General features: G+C 51.4%; 2 protein-coding genes across 4 annotated transcripts in view; both read right to left on the bottom strand.

Moving 5' to 3' along the window:
* Positions 1 to 470: 470 nt before the first annotated feature.
* Positions 471 to 8,049, bottom strand: LOC144331927 (uncharacterized). Its single transcript, XM_077950747.1, has 2 exons — positions 7,248 to 8,049; positions 471 to 738 (listed from the first exon to the last, which is right to left on the bottom strand). The coding sequence occupies exons 1-2, from the start codon at positions 7,921 to 7,923 to the stop codon at positions 587 to 589; spliced, it is 828 nt and encodes a 275-aa protein (XP_077806873.1). The 5' UTR covers positions 7,924 to 8,049; the 3' UTR covers positions 471 to 586.
* The window catches only part of CRKL (CRK like proto-oncogene, adaptor protein), a 47,918-nt gene continuing 38,113 nt past the window's right edge, over positions 5,873 to 15,677 (bottom strand). Inside the window, exons 3-4 of one of the 3 annotated variants that reach the window (XR_013398558.1) lie at positions 13,846 to 15,395; positions 11,373 to 11,908 (exon numbers count right to left, since the gene is read on the bottom strand). Coding sequence is in view for 1 of the 3 variants with exons in the window: in NM_001257483.1 (NP_001244412.1) it covers positions 15,261 to 15,395 (135 nt within the window). In the remaining 2 variants the exon portion in view is untranslated. 3 annotated transcript variants of the gene reach the window in all.

Raw genomic sequence — 15,677 nt, 5'->3', positions numbered from 1 at the left:
ACCTCCACAAGAAAGAAAACCCCAATCAGGCCGGGCGCGGTGGCTCAAGCCTGTAATCCCAGTACTTTGGGAGGCCGAGACGGGCGGATCACGAGGTCAGGAGATCGAGACCATCCTGGCTAACACGGTGAAACCCCGTCTCTATTAAGAAATACAAAAAAAAACTAGCCGGGCGAGGTGGCGGGCGCCTGTAGTCCCAGCTACTCGGGAGGCTGAGGCTGGAGAATGGCGTGAACCTGGGAGGCGGAGCTTGCAGTGAGCTGAGATCCGGCCACTGCACTCCAGCCTGGGTGACAGAGCAAGACTCCGTCTCAAGAAAAAAAAAAAGAAAAAAAGAAAACCCCAATCAAACCTTACTGCCCACAGCTCCCTTCACTGGGTGGGGGAGTTCAGGTTCACCTGTGTCCTAGGTTCCTCCCGGCCCTCTCTCCACACGTACCAGGGTCTATTTTCAATTATATTTTATTACATTTTTCTTTTTCTCACCTGTCATTTACCAGAACTCCTTGGGTCTCCAGAAATCACAGTGCATCCTGGTGTTGTGCCTCCTCCTCCAGGAAGCCCTCCCTGACCAGCCTCCCCTCTATTAGGGCTGATTATTCTGGTTCCTAACACTTGGGTGTTTCATTGTCTTTAATGTGTGGATCTCTGCATTTGTAGGTAGACTTTGTCCTTCCAGCAGGCTAGAGCACAGAGGCTGTGTGGGTTCCTCCCCTGTCTGGGCCTTACTCTCCTCTCCTGTAAGGAGGACAATAATGACAGCAGTAATAGTCCCCTGTGCCAGGCCCAGCCGGTCTTCCCAGGCCATCCTCTGGGACTATTTGTGCCCCACCCCACTAGGGGGCAAGTTCGAGCCCCCCAACCCCACCACCCTCCTACAATTTTACAGATAGGGAACGCAGCCCAGGAAGTCTTGGTCTTGCTCAGGGTCAGGAACAGGCCCTGCATGGGTCACACTGGGAGCAGGTGGTGGGGTGCCCAGGCCCGAAGGGCACATGTGGCTCAGTTCAGGAAAGTCCTCTCAGCTCATGTGTCGCTTCCACAGTGGGACCGTTGCCACTGCCATAGGAGAGTCCCATCACTGGGCAGATGGCAGTGCTTGGGCCTGGTGCCCTCCATCTCCAACCAGCCTGCCCCCATTTCATGCACGTGGTGATCTGGCTGCCCCACCCCCCACCCACCCTCAGAATCTCCTGCAGCCAGGAAGACAGTGTGCCTCATAATAACTACGGCTGTGATTTTGCATGCATTTATTTCCTTACCCATCACAACAGCCTGAGAAGGAAGGTTCTCTTTGTATTATCTCCATTTCACAAGCAGAGAAACTGAGGTCCGGTGAGGTTAGGGACTCTCCAGGGCCACACAGCTGCTAAGTGGCAGAGCAGCCCTGGGCAGGCTGGCCTCCCAGGTGGAGGGTTGGAAGCAGGAGGGGAGAGGCCTACCAGGCTCATGCAAGGCCGCAGGGCCTCCAGTGCACAATTCAAGTCTTATTCTGTGACCGTGGCAATCAGTGAGTGGACCCCTCTGCTCCAGCCTCCCCAGGATCCCGGGGGTAACTGAAATACTCTCCCAGACTGCTGCCAGGACACCATGACAGGTGCAGAACCAGTCACAGGGGGTGCTCGGGAAGTGGGGTCGGGGCTGCTGAGTTTGGGGTGCCAGAGAGAAAGCTGGGGAAACAGGTCAGTGTGGGGGTTGAGGAGGCCAGCAACCTGGGGAGATACCCTGACACAAGGCAAGTGCAGGCCTGACCTGGGGCAAGTCCATTGTGACTCTCTTGGCCCCAGGCACTGTGCTTGAGGTTCCTGCTGCCTCATGCTGGGGCAGAAATCACAAGATCTTCATAGGGCAAAAGCTAAAACCAATGGCAGGCTAGAAGTGCTGCCTCTCGAAGGGCCGTAAGGCTTAGGGGAGATGTGTGTGGACCAGGGGCCCCAGGAAGACCCAGCAGGGCTCTGAGCCCCTGGCAGCCTGAGGTCCTGATCTTGCCCCAAGGATGGTTCTGGAAAGGCGATAATATTCCAGCAGCTTTGACAGTACCAAATGGGGCACATGGCTGCAGTGAGATGACCTAGAGCAGCTGGGAGGTCCCTCAGGCCCATTAGACACCCCAAAGGCAGGAGGAGATAGCCAAGGTTAGAGAAGCAGTGAGTGTGGGGAGGATAATTCCACAGCCTGGGAGAGAGGTAGATCCCTAGGCACCCCCAGCCCTGGAGCATCCCACCACACAGCAAGCTTGTCCCTCTCCTCCTTACATTTATCCTCTACTGTCAGATTCTCCTATTCCCCACTCCCCTCACCCTAGAGTCTCCAAGCAGGGTGTGCAGGTATTTTAGGTAAGAAAGTGACTGGGTGTGGCAGCTCACGCCTGTAATCCCAGCACTTTGGGGAGCTGAAGCAGGAGGATCGCTGTCTGGGCAACAAGGCAAAACTGTCTCTACAAAAAAACAAAACAACACTTTAGCTTGGTGTGGTGGTGCAAGTCTGTAGTCCCAGCCACTTGGGAGGCTGAGGTGGGAGGATGGCTTAGGCCCGGGCAGTCAAGGCTGCAGTGAGCCATGATTCTGCCACTACATCCAGCCTGGGCAACAAAGTGAGACCCTGACTCAAAAAAAGAAAAAAAAAAGGCCGCTGCAGTGGCTCACACCTGTAATCCCAGTATTTTGTGGGCAGATTACTTGAGGTCAGGTGTTCGAGACCAGCCTGGCCAACAAGGTGACACCCTATCTCTACTAAAAATACAAAAATTAGCTGGGTGTGGTGGCGCACACCTGTAATACCAGCTACTCAGGAGGCTGAGGCAGGAGAATCGCTTGAACCCAGGAGGCGGAGGTTGCAGTGAGCTGAGGTTGCGCTACTGCACTCCAGCCTGGATGGCAGAGTGTGACTCCGTCAAAAAAAACAAAAGAAAGAAAGAGAAAGAGAAAGAGAGGAAGGGAAGGGGAGGGGAGGGGAGGGGAAGGGAAGGGAGGGGGAAAGAGAGGGAGAAGGGGAGGGAAGAAGGGAAGGGAAGGGAAGGGAAGGAAAAAAAAAAAAAGAACTGAGCCAGTTTCAGTATCTAACATTGTGATTGACACTGTCGCCCCCTGGAGCCCAATCTGAGAATCAGCAGGATTCTCCTTGAGGGTTCTGAAGGCAAAGACCAAGACTGGGGGCCTTTTCCCTGCAGGCTGAGGTGGATTTCCAGATGCAGAGACCTCAACTTAATTAACTGATCCCCGGGAAACATTGAAGGACTGATACAGCACAGCCAACATGAGCCAAAGGCAGCTGTGTGGAGGCGCAAGCTGATGCAGTGGTGCCCGCAGCTGTACAGTGGTTCATTCATATGCAAGTAAAGAACTGGGGCCCAACTCCATCACCCACTCCTGTCCCTGCCCCTCTGCCTTGCCCTGGCTACTGCAGCCCAGCCTCTTCTCAGCCCAGGTCTGCCTACACAGGCCTGACCACTGTATGCCCAGCACCCACTACATTCTCTGGGGTTGTTCAACTCTGTCCAAAGTCAGCTCCAGCCCATTGATCTATTCAGTTCAGACGAGGCCCTCCTCAAATGGCTGGCTTTGCAGCGTGCACTGTCCTGTCCCCAGACTCTGGGATAGCCAGTCTTTTTTTTTTTTTTTTTTTTTGAGACGGAGTCTTGCTGTGTCACCCAGGCTGGAGTGCAGTGGCACAATCTCAGCTCACTGTAAACTCTGCCTCCCGGGTTCGTGCCATTCTCTTGCCTCAGCCTCCCGAGTAGCTGGGACGACAGGCGCCCAACACCATGCCCAGCTAATTTTGTGTTTTTAGTAGTGACAGGGTTTCTCCATGTTGGTCAGGCTGGTCTCGAATTCCCAACCTCAGGTGATCTGCCTGCCTTGACCTCCCAAAGTGCTGGGATTACAGGTGTGAGCCACCATGCCTGGTGAGGCATAGCCAGTCTTAATCCCTGTTCTCATGGAGGGAGGTGGCAAGAGCTGAGGGCAGATGCCCGTAGTTCACAGGAGAGGAAAAGGGCATTCACACAGAAGAAACAGTGTGGGCAAGGAGGTAAGATGGTAGATTCTGGAGAACTCAGAATATGCCAGTCCGGTCCAGCTTGCCATGAAGTTCTAGGCAGGGGCCTTACATGGATGTTGGCTGGTCTGGAGGAACAGGGGGAGCTGGGTAAGGGGTCTTCATCACATGTGTTTTGTTTTTGAAACAGGGTTTCTCTCTGTCACCCAGGCTGGAGTTCAGAAGCACGATCATAGCTCACTGCAGCCTTGAACTCCTAGGCTCAAGGGATTCTCCTGCCTCATTCTCCCATGTAGATGGGACTACAGGCATATGCCACTGTGTCCGGTTACATGTGTCTTCAGGAAAGAAACCTAGGACTGGTGTTGGACTGGAAGGAGGCAAGAGGTAGGGGGAAGAGGTCAGAGGACTCCTAGAGTGAGCTAGCCCACAGGGCTACAGGGTGGCCCTGTCCCTGCGGCCCTTAATTGGATCCCCTGAGGAATTTCTATCATCAATTTGGCAACAGGCCAGGAGCATGGCTCACACCTGTAATCCCAGGTCTTTGGGAGGCCAAAGCAGGAGGATCGCTGGAGCCCTGGAGTTCAAGACCAGCCTGGGCAACATGACAAAACCCCCTTTCTAAACACACGTGCGTGTGTGCGTACACACACACACACACACACACGATTGGCAACAATCTCCACACTCCCAGTGACTGATGGGCTAGTATAAGCTGTCTCCGGCCAGGCGCGATGGCTCACGCCTGTAATCCACTTTGGGAGGCCGAGGCAGGTGGATCACCTGAGGTCAGGAGTTCGAGACCAGGCTGGCCAACATGGCGAAACCCTGTCTCTACTAAAAAAAAAAAAAAAAAAAAAAAATTAGCTGGGCATGGTGGTGGGCACCTATAATCCCAGCTACCTGGGAGGTTGAGGCAGGAGAATTGCTTGAACCGAGGAGGTGGAGGTTGCAGTGAGCCGATATCGCGTCACTGCACTCCAGCCTGCACATCGGAGTGGGACTCTGTCTAAAAAACAAAACAAAACAAAACAACAACAAAAAAACAAAAATCCAGCTGTCTCAGTCCACACAGTGGAATATTGTTCTGCCATGAAAAGGTTTTTTATTACAAACATTTTATTATTTTTAATTATAAAGTGTTTTGTAATTGTGTTAAAAAATACATATATATATATATATATATATATATATATTTTTTTTTTTTTTTTTTTTTTTTTTTTTTGATACAGGGTCCTGCTCTGTGGCCCAGACTGGAGTGCAGTGGTGTGATGACAGCTCACTGCAGCCTCCATCTCCCGGGCTCAGGTGATCCTCCCAGCTTGGCCTCCCGAGTATCTGGACTACAGGCATTCGCCATCATGCCTAGCTAATTTTTGTATTTTCTTGGTAGACACAGGGTTTCGCCATGTTGCCCAGGCTGGTCTTGAACTCCTGGACTCAAGCAATCCACTTGCCTCAGCCTCCCAAAGTGCTGGGATTACAGGCATGAGCCACCGCACCTGGCCTTCCTTTTTTTCTTTTGAGACTGAGTCTTGCTTTGTTGCCCAGGCTGGAGTGCAGTAGTGCAATCTCGGCTCACTGCAACCTCTGCCTCCCAGGTTCAAGCGATTCTCCTGCCTCAGCCTCCTGAGTAGCTGGGATTACAGGCATGGGCCACCAGGTCTGGCTAATTTTTGTATTTTTAGTAGAGATGGGGTTTCACCATGATTAGCCAGGCTGGTCTCGAACTCCTAACCTCAAGTAATTCGCCTGCCTTGGCCTCCCAAAGCGCTGGGGTTACAGGCATAAGCCACTGCGCCCGGGGCCAACTCCCAGGTTCAAGCCATCCTCCCATCTCAGCCTGTGGAGTAGCTGGGACTACAGGTCCAGCTAATTTGTTTATTTATTTATTTTTTGAGATGGAGTCTCGCTCTGTCACCCAGGCTGGAGTGCAGTGGCCGGATCTCAGCTCGCTGCAAGCTCCGCCTCCAGGGTTCACGCCATTCTCCTGTCTCAGCCTCCCGAGTAGCTGGGACTACAGATGCCCGCCACCTCGCCCAGCTAGTTTTTTGTATTTTTTAGTAGAGACGGGGTTTCACCGTGTTAGCCAGGATGGTCTCGATCTCCTGACCTCGTGATCGGCCCGTCTCGGCCTCCCAAAGTGCTGGGATTACAGGCTTGAGCCACCGCGCCCGGCCAATTTGTTTATTTTTATTTTTTTGTAGAGACTCACTATATTGCCCAGGCTGATCTTGAACCCTCGGGCTCACGTGATCCTCTCCGCCTCAGCCTCTCAAATTGCTGGGGTTACAGGTGTGAGCCACCGTGCCCTGCCTACAGGTCTTTTGAATGCTGCATCCTATAGATACTTTTTTCCTTCAATCCAGAAGCCAAAGCATAATTCACTAAATTCTTCAGAGCTGTCTTGGTGAGTTCAGGTGGTCTGCAAACCGCTATTTCCAGAGGGCTGGCATGGCGGCCTGTGTCTTCCTCCTTGCAGCCCTGTCCAGGCCCCTCCTCTTCTTGGCTCCCACTCTCTAGGCAGTTACTGGTTACCTACTCCGTCCTTCCCGGACTTGACTGTTGGGCATCTCCAGGGCTTCCGCCTTGCTAGTCTTCTCTTCCTCAGACCCTTTAGCCTGAGAATGTGTTCCCCAGGGCTTTCCTTGGCCGGAGGGCAGGCGGAAGCTGTCTTCTTGGGGCGCCCACCCTGGCCATCCCATGCAACCGTCCCTCCTCCACACGGTCCTGCTTTCATCTTAGCGAGGGCAGAGCTAAGATCCTGCGCCTCCCTCAGGGACTCAGGGACACAGGTTACTTAGGGCCGAGAGCCCAGGAAGCCTTGAGAGGGCAAATGCGATGGCTCCGAAGAGCCATAGGGCGGCGCAGCCAGCGGTTGGGCCCCACGCCCTGCTTTCCGCAACCTCACGCCACCCAACCCCACCCCATGCCACCCTCCGCCCCGCAGCTGCCCCAGCCCACAGTCCCCAGTCTCTGCAGCTTCTGAATGTGCCCCCGCCATCTGTGGACGCCAGAAGCCATGGGCACTGGAGAATGTCAGGGAAACATCAAGTTCTTCCTTGGGATCCGAGGGCTAGGACGGAGCTCCCGGAAGCACCAGGGGCCCCAAGAGTTCGGCCACCCTCCACACCCACCCCGCGCAGGGTCCACCACCTTCTACCCCCATCCCAAGCTGGGATTCTCTCTGCCCTTAACCCGCTTCCGTGCCATGTCCACCTCCCCCAGACTCGGCGCTGGAGATGCCCCACCTCGGCTGCCGCGGGCGGGGACCGAAGGTGCAGCTGGGCCCGGCGATGCCGGGCCATGAGTAAAGATCTGGAGGACGCGGAGCTGGCCAGGGTCCGGGTTGCAGGCCACGCCGGAGTCCGCGCTGCAGCGGGGATCCGAGCCCGCTTTCAGGGTCCAGGGGCGTGGCGGCCTGGCCCTCAGCACAGTGGCCCACAGCCCTGCCTGAGGGTTGTGCTCCCGACTGCGCCCGGCTCTGTCCCCCGCCCCCACCACACCCCAGGTAAAAGCGCGCGGGAAGGGACTGGGAGAGCGCCGGACAGGAAGCCCGGACTGAGCGCGGGGGCTGGGATCTGGAACCCAAACGCGGTGGCCGCGGGCCCGCGCCGGGACAGACCCGGGCTCCACTCTCACACCAACACTACGCGGTAGATGGGCTACAGTTCCTGGTCCTAGGGCTTCCAGGAGCCGGAGCCACACAAAATGAAGGGGTTCACTGGTAGTGGTTCCCAGACTTCGTTGCATATTAAACCTCCCTGGAGAACTTAAAACTCCAGTGCCCAGTCCTATGCAATCAGATCCCGGGTCTCCACTGTGCAGCGCCCGTGGAGAGCCAGCGATGTGGAGGGTCGAGGTCACCCAGTTCTTTAGGGACAGGTTCTCACTGCCACCCAGGATGGAGTCCAGTGGTGCGATCATGGCTCACAGGAGTCTCGACCTCCAGGGCTCAAGCGATCCTCCAGCCTCAGCCTCCCAAGCAGCTGGAAGCACAGGTGCATGCCACCATGTGTGGCTTGAGACCAGGTCTTGCCATGTTTCCCGGGCTGGTCTCAAACGTCTGGGCTCAAGCGACCCTCTCGTCTCAGGCCTTCCAAAGTGCTGGGATTACAGGGGTGAGCCACTGCCCCTGGCCCCATCCAGCTCCTTCAGCCTGGATTAACAGAGTCCAGTTACAATAGTGGGCTGGGGAGTCACCGACTTGGCCAGAGAAGACACCTCCGGAATGACTAGCCTGGAGGTGTCAAGTTTTTGTTGCAGGGTAAGGTTTCAAGACTGGCTGGGCCAGCTGTACTGTTAACCCAGCAGGGAGGCAAGCAGAGGGGTAGTCCCGACTATGTCCCATGTCCAAGAGTTTCCCTCGCCTCGAAGGAACCCAGGTCAGCATTCCTGGCCAAGATATACTTTTTCTTTTTTTCTTTTTTTTTTTGAGACGGAGTCTCGCTCTGTCGCCCAGGCTGGAGTGCAGTGGCCGTATCTCTGCTCACTGCAAGCTCCGCCTCCCAGGTTCACGCCATTCTCCTGCCTCAGCCTCCCGAGTAGCTGGGACTACAGGCGCCTGCCACCTCGCCCGGCTAGTTTTTTGTATTTTTTAGTAGAGACGGGGTTTCACCGTGTTAGCCAGGATGGTCTCGATCTCCTGACCTCGTGATCCGCCCGCCTCGGCCTCCCAAAGTGCTGGCATTACAGGCTTGAGCCACCACGCCCGGCCGATCTACTTTTTCAAACTTGTTATTTTTTAGTTATTTATTAAAACTTGAGATGCTGGTCGTGCGCAGTGGCTCACGCCCAGCACTTTGGGAGGCCGAGGTGGGCAGATCCCCTGAAGTCAGGAGTTCAATAGCAGCCTGGTCAACATGGTGAAACCGTCTCTACTAAAAATACAAAAGTAGCTAGGCATGGTGGTGCACGCCTGTAATCCCAGCTACTCCCACCTGGGAGGTGGAGGTTGCAGTGAGCCAAGAATATGCCACTGCAGAGGAGACTGTTTAAAAAAAAAAAAAAAAAAATTTGAGATGTTACTATGTCTCAATAGGGGTCACTATGTCGACCAGGCTGGAATGCAGTGGCTGTTCACAGGCACAGTCATAACTCACTGCAGTCTGGAACTCCTAGGCTCAAGCAATCCTCCAGCCTCAGCCTCCAGAGTAGCTGGGACTACAGGAACGCACCACTGCACCAGGCTCTAAAGGTAGTTTTCAAAGTTGTATCTGGAAAGTATTGTTTCTTTCAGAATGATGTAACAGTTTTGATATTTCATGGCAGATTTCTCTCTAATTCAGCAGAAACCTGAAAGTAGGAATCAGGGACATTTTAGCATCATAGTTCTATATAAATATATATCCTGGGCCAGGCACAGAGGCTCATGCCTATAATCCCAGCTACTGAGGAGGCCAAGGTGGAAGGATTGCCTGGGCCCAGGAGTTGGAGGTGAGCTATCATCTTACCACTGCACTCCAGCCTGAGCAAGACATTGTCTCAAATAAATTTTTAACTTTACTTATTTTTTTTGAGATGGAGTCTTACTCTGTCACCCATGGGGCTGGAGTGCAGTGGTGCGATCTTGGCTCACTGCAACCTCCGCCTCCCGGGTTCAAGCAATTCTCCTGCCTCAGCCTCCCTAGTAGCTGGAATTACAGGCGCCCGCCACCAAGCCCAGCTAATTTTTGTACTTTTAGTAGAGATGGGGTTTCACCATCTTGGCCAGGCTGGTCTTGAACTCCTGACCTCGACATCCACCTGCCTCAGCCTCCCAAAGTGCTGGTAAATTTATTCTTAAGACAGGGTCGCCGGGCACGGTGGCTCAAGCCTGTAATCCCAGCACTTTGGGAGGCCGAGACGGGCGGATCACTAGGTCAGGAGATCGAGACCATCCTGGCTAACACAGTGAAACCCCGTCTCTACTAAAAAATACAAAAAACTAGCCGGGCGAGGTGGCGGGCGCCTGTAGTCCCAGCTACTCGGGAGGCTGAGGCAGGAGAATGGCGTAAACCTGGGAGGCGGAGCTTGCAGTGAGCCGAGATCCAGCCACTGCACTCCAGCCTGGGCGACAGAGCGGGACTCTGCCTCAAAAAAAAAAAAAAAAAAAAAAGACAGGGTCTTGGCTGGACGCGGTGGCTCATGCCTGTAATTTCAGCACTTTGGAAGGCTGGGGCGGGTGGATCACCTGAGGTCAGGAGTTCGAGACCAGCCTGGCCAACATGGTGAAATCCTGTCTCTATTAAAAACACAAAAATTAGCTGGGCGTGGTGGCACACGCCCGTAATCCCAACTACTCAGGAGAGGCTGAGGCAGAACTGCTTGAACCTGGGAGGCAGAGGTTGCAGTGAGCTGAGGTCACACCATTGCATTCCAGCTCTGGGCGACAGAGCAAGACTGTCTCAGGGGGCGGAGGGGAAAGGATCTCCCTCTGTCACCCAGGCTGGAGTGCAGTGGTATGTCTGCTCACTGCAACCTCTGCCTCCCAAGCTCAAAAGATCTTCCCACCTTGGTCCTCCCTGCACAGTAGTTGGGACTACAGGCGTGCATCACCACGCCTGGCTAATTTTTATATTTTTTGGCGAGATGAGATTTCACCATGTTGGCCAGGCTGGTCCTGAACTCCAGATCTGCCCACCTTGGCCTCCCAAAGTGCTCGGATTACAGGCATGAGCCACCACACCCAGCCATAATTTTAAAAAATGGCTTCCTGAGGTTTTGCAAGAAAATATGCACCTCTCAATACACAAACAGTTATGGGAATAGAGTACAAGTGAAGTCAAAGATAAAATGTACTGAGAGCTGGGAGTAGGAGAGACAAGGCCCTGGCTGAGGGGGTGTCAGTGGGCCTCCCAACACCTCAAGCCAATCCATTTGGAGGTCTCCCAAAGTTCATCAGGAGAACCACGTACAGCCAAAAACAGAAAAGGATTCAAGAAAGCCGCATAGGTATCATGCCCTGACCTGCGATGAGGCTGCTCACTTCCCATGACTTCTGCTTGAAACCATTCAACCCTGGTTAGCTCAAGCTGAAGAAATATTTACTAGAAGCCTCAGATATGGGTGCCTAGAAGGAAAAAAATCCAAGTTCTCTGTGTTGGTGCAACCTGTGGGAACTATTGCCCCATGCTCAAAAAGGCCAAACACTAGGCTCCCGTACAGTCCTACAAGGCAGACACTCTGGGAGCCAGATTTTTTCTCTTTTGGAGGGATACCCCAAGTGCTCTCCTCTGGGTACCGGAGTGTTGGAATGGGCGGATGCCAAGACTTCATTCTAGCTCTTGGTCAGCAGCAGCACTAAGGGGTCACTGAGGAGCATCAGAGATTTCACCACTGCTCAACTGCCAGGAGGCTAGTGGGGGCTGACTGAGGAGACACTGAAACACCGAAGCTGCCGCCACCACCGGCTGATGCAAGTTTTATTGAGACAATATACAAACAGGCCATGGAAACAAGGGTTTTGATGCTGGGACCAGTAACGTAAAACGGAATACAAAAATAAAAAGGCACTAATCTGTTAAGAAAAGACACTCGATGTGTTCTAAGAATATAAGTCATTTAATACTGTTAATTTTATAGCACAAAATAAAACAAGCTATGATCCCCAAAAATAATTTTAAAAGCTTACACAGAAAATATTATTGCCTGAAGTTTATGATCTTTAAATTACAGGTCAAAAGAGTTTTACGGTGTTGTTGTTGTTTTTGTTTTAAAACACACAGTGAAGACCGTCTAAGAAGCAAGGCCACTGTTCCTCCTGCAGGGACAACGATCCTGTCTCAGAGACCTGTCTTTCTACTCCTTTAGAAAATAGAACCAGCACAGTGTCCACACCGACAGCAGTTTCCAGGGGCATAGTTCTCCGGTCCCAGAGGGTGGAGTTGAGGCAGAGCTTAGTGGTGTCCACAGAAAGCATTAGTCTTAGGTACTGTGTTAAAACAATCAAGAATTCTTTCACGTTTAAGAGGTTAATAACCATAATATTAAAGGATTAAATTATAAACACCTGGCACAAAACCACATCATCCCTTTTCAAAAATAAAATGTTCATATTCCTCTGAGCAAACATCACAAGAGCAGTGGCCATCCTCCTCAGGCCTGCCTTGTCTGTAAACAGCTGTAAAGGAAAGCTAGCACAGTGCCAGGGACACGTGAGCTCCCAGGAGGGCACAGCTGTCCTTCCCTTTCAGCTTTCCAAACATGAGCACAGAAGGTGTCTAGTCTGGGTGACCAAAGTCCTCAAACGGCAGCCGGTCAACACATCATCTTCCTCGTTAACCATGTCGTCAGGTGGTTCCACACAGCACAGACATGGCTGACTTCTGTACCGCAGGTCCTTCCCAGAATACACAAGTTTATAACCAAACAGTCAATGCCCTCTAGTATGTAATTTGTTTCCTTCCCAGGTGAAAAACCATAGTGAGTTAATTTAACATCCAAATATTTCTTAAAACATGGTAGAGCAGAGCAAGTAGCTGTTACGAACACCCACCCTCTAGGTCAGATTTGCACTGCTCTATGGAGCACAACTGTCTTCCCAGACCAGTGGGGAACCCAGGCACGAAGCTGAGCTGAGGCAGGGGTGCTGCTTTCATATGTTTAGTGTGAAAAAGAGAATATCCCTGCCTGATTTAAAAAACTGACAAGGTTGTAAGTCAAAAAGTTTTACTTTTGGCACATATCAGGAGTGCAGAACTCAAGCTCGCCTTGTTTTGAGCTCTGAATCTCCTGACAGCCCTGGATGCCATTTTCATGGGCTGAAGTGATGAGCTGATTAATTATAAAACCAAACCACAGGTATACTCTAGGTATATCTGATTCTGAAGTGCGCCACACAAGGTGAGTTGGGGTATTGGTCAGTAGACAGGGCTGAAAGGAAACCTTGCTTTCCAAAATGGCCACAGACTTCTTGCGCTCTAAGTCAACTGCTGTAATTCAAAGGTGTCAAGTCCTTCAGCTAAATCTGGTTGAAAAAGGCTTAAGGGTCTGTGCCCTCCTTGAACAAGGCACATTCATCCCTCTGCTGGAAACTCCACTCAGGGTTCAACTTGGGCAGGGATGAACCAGGTCACTGGCTAAAGGGCAAACACTATTTCTAGGCAGAGTTTGGGGACTCTGTGATATATCTGCCACTTGTGGGTGCTACGCCAGGCCTGAGCCCAAAATAAGCCAACCTGACACACCTAACCAGAAGCGGCAACTGCCGCAGACCATGCAGAGCAGGAGGCGGCCACCGTTCTCACTGGCAAGGAAGGGCTAATCTCTAAGAATTTTAGAGAACCACAGATGGGAAGCCATGGTGATAGTTTTCCCAACTGACCATTAATTCTGTCACAGGGAACACTCTCAAGATTCATGAATATGGCAGTTATCTGCCTAATAGAATACTGATTTAAAGAAAAATTGAAAAATGGTTGTTTTGCTGGTTCTGTCTCCAGAAGGCATTGTTCTAAATCTCAAAACCTAGGAACCTCCAGACAGGGCCACAGTCACAGCAGATACTCAGTAAATGACAGTTACTCATTAGGCTGTTGCTACATTTCTAGGTCTGCTGTGTTCACTATAAGCTGAGGCTTGTCTTTACCAGGGCCCAGAAGGGAGAACAGACTGAATTACACAGGGTTCCCAGAATTCTAGTCTGCCATGAGCAGCAGATGACGGATGAACCACACATATATACCAGCTGGCTTGTATGAACAGGCCTCTTTTAGCTAACAGGGAAATGCTTTAACATCAATACACTGATAAGTGGTTAATGATAAACTGGTTAATGGTCTCCCTAGTCACTAAAACACTAAGACATCAAATACATTAACCAATTTCCAGAGCCTGCATTTCCACTGCTTGGGAGCATCAGACACTTACTTAGACTGTGAGACCAGTATCAGCAGCACCAACTTTCTCTGGCAGCCTGGTGAGACTGGGCCTGGGTACGGAGGTCTGGGCTTCAGTGAGTGGAATTTAACGATTCATTAATGAGTCCAATGATTCTATGAACAACCCCACTTTTTAGGGGAATTTAAGTCTTAACCTTAAAGGGGTACATTCACTGAAAAGCTGAACAGAAAACTGGCCAACTGCCCTCCAACCCACTGCTCTTATCACTGGCAAACAAGGTAAGCAAAGGTTTCCCTAAAGTACCCCCCAACTCTGATGTTTTTTAAAACAAAGTAATCCAAGGGGCTGTGCACATAGCATGGCACACCACAGCTGCATTATTTTGTGTGTTTTCTGCTACATGGCAAAACAAACTACTACTGGCAACCAAGACAATAAAGGCCTCTGCTTCAGGGTTGTTCTTTTCAGATTCCTTTAGTTACAGCAGCTTCAGTTTAGAAGCTCAGAGGCATGTGTCATTCCTTGCACTATCATAAAAACCCAACCTGCTACTTAACCTGTTTAGAACACACAAGTCTAGGCCAGGCACAGCGGCTCATGGCTATTAATACCAGCACGTTGAGGGGCTGAGGCGGGTGGATCACCTGAAGTCAGGAGTTCGACACCAGCCTGGCCAACATGATGAAACCCCGTCTCTACTAAAAATACAAAAATTAGTTGGGCGTGGTGTACGCGCCTGTAATCCCAGCTACTCGGGAGGCTGAGGCAGGAGAATTGCTTGAACCCGGGAGGCGAAAACTGCAGGGAGGCAAGATTGCGCCACTGCACCCCAGCCTGGGTGATGGAGCGAGACTCCGTCTCAAAAAAACAAAAAACAAAACAAAACAAAACAAAAAAACCCCACACAAGTCTAATTAATTAGTTTTCCAAAACCAAACCAAACCAAAAGAAAAAAAAAAGCCGGATTTTGGAGTTTTAGGACAGAATTCTCTCTTCCTTAAGGTTCAGTTCCTGTTGTCCAAAGAAAAGCAAGATGGCAGCTGAGCCACTGCTCTGTGGAACAGCAAACATGCAGTATCTCGCCATGGCCTCAGGCTTTCTCTGGTGAACACGACAGAATCAGTCCCATGTACAAACAGGCAGCGATGAGAAGGAAGACCCTTTCCTCGTCAACTTCTCTCCACTTGTGTGCTTCCATCAGTATTTCCAGTTTATGATCCAAAAGAACTCTAAAATCGGCTACTCTTTGACAATACAACTATGATACAAACGTCAGGAGGCAGTCGCTGTGTGCATTCCAAATGTGTGTGCGACTGCCAGTCTGCAGAAAGCTGGACTTCGGCAATGCAGTGTGACTTGCCTATGAGAGAGAATGCTTTCCCACTTCAAAGGAGACTAGGACAGGCAGAACAACAAAGCAGCAGGAAATGGGGCAACGGCAATCACTCATTTTCATCTGGGTTTTGAGGGTCAAAGATTTTGACATGCGTAAAGGGAAAAAGCCCTTTGCGCCCATTCACCTCGCCTTCCCACTGGCCATTTATATTCATCCTTGTGACTTTCACAATGTCACCAACCTGTACGGATGAAGAAGACAAAGTTAGCATTTCTCTGCAACAAGAAAAAGACAGTTTACATTAAATCACAAACACTACCTTATCCAAAGGGCCCATACATTATTATTTAGACACAGAGTCTCACTCTGTTAGCCATGCTGGAGTGTAGTGGTGAGATCACTACTCAATGTAACCTCTAACACCTGGGCTCAAGTGATCCTTCCACCACCACCTCTTGAATAGCTGTGACTACAGGCGTGCACCACCATGCACATTAATTTTTTATAGACAGGGTCTGTCACC

Source organism: Macaca mulatta, chromosome 10 (assembly GCF_049350105.2).
Source record: "Macaca mulatta isolate MMU2019108-1 chromosome 10, T2T-MMU8v2.0, whole genome shotgun sequence".
NCBI classification, from domain to species: Eukaryota; Metazoa; Chordata; class Mammalia; order Primates; family Cercopithecidae; genus Macaca; species Macaca mulatta.
The sequence above is the reverse complement of the archived record's forward strand: the minus strand, read 5'-3'. Positions and strand labels throughout refer to the sequence as shown.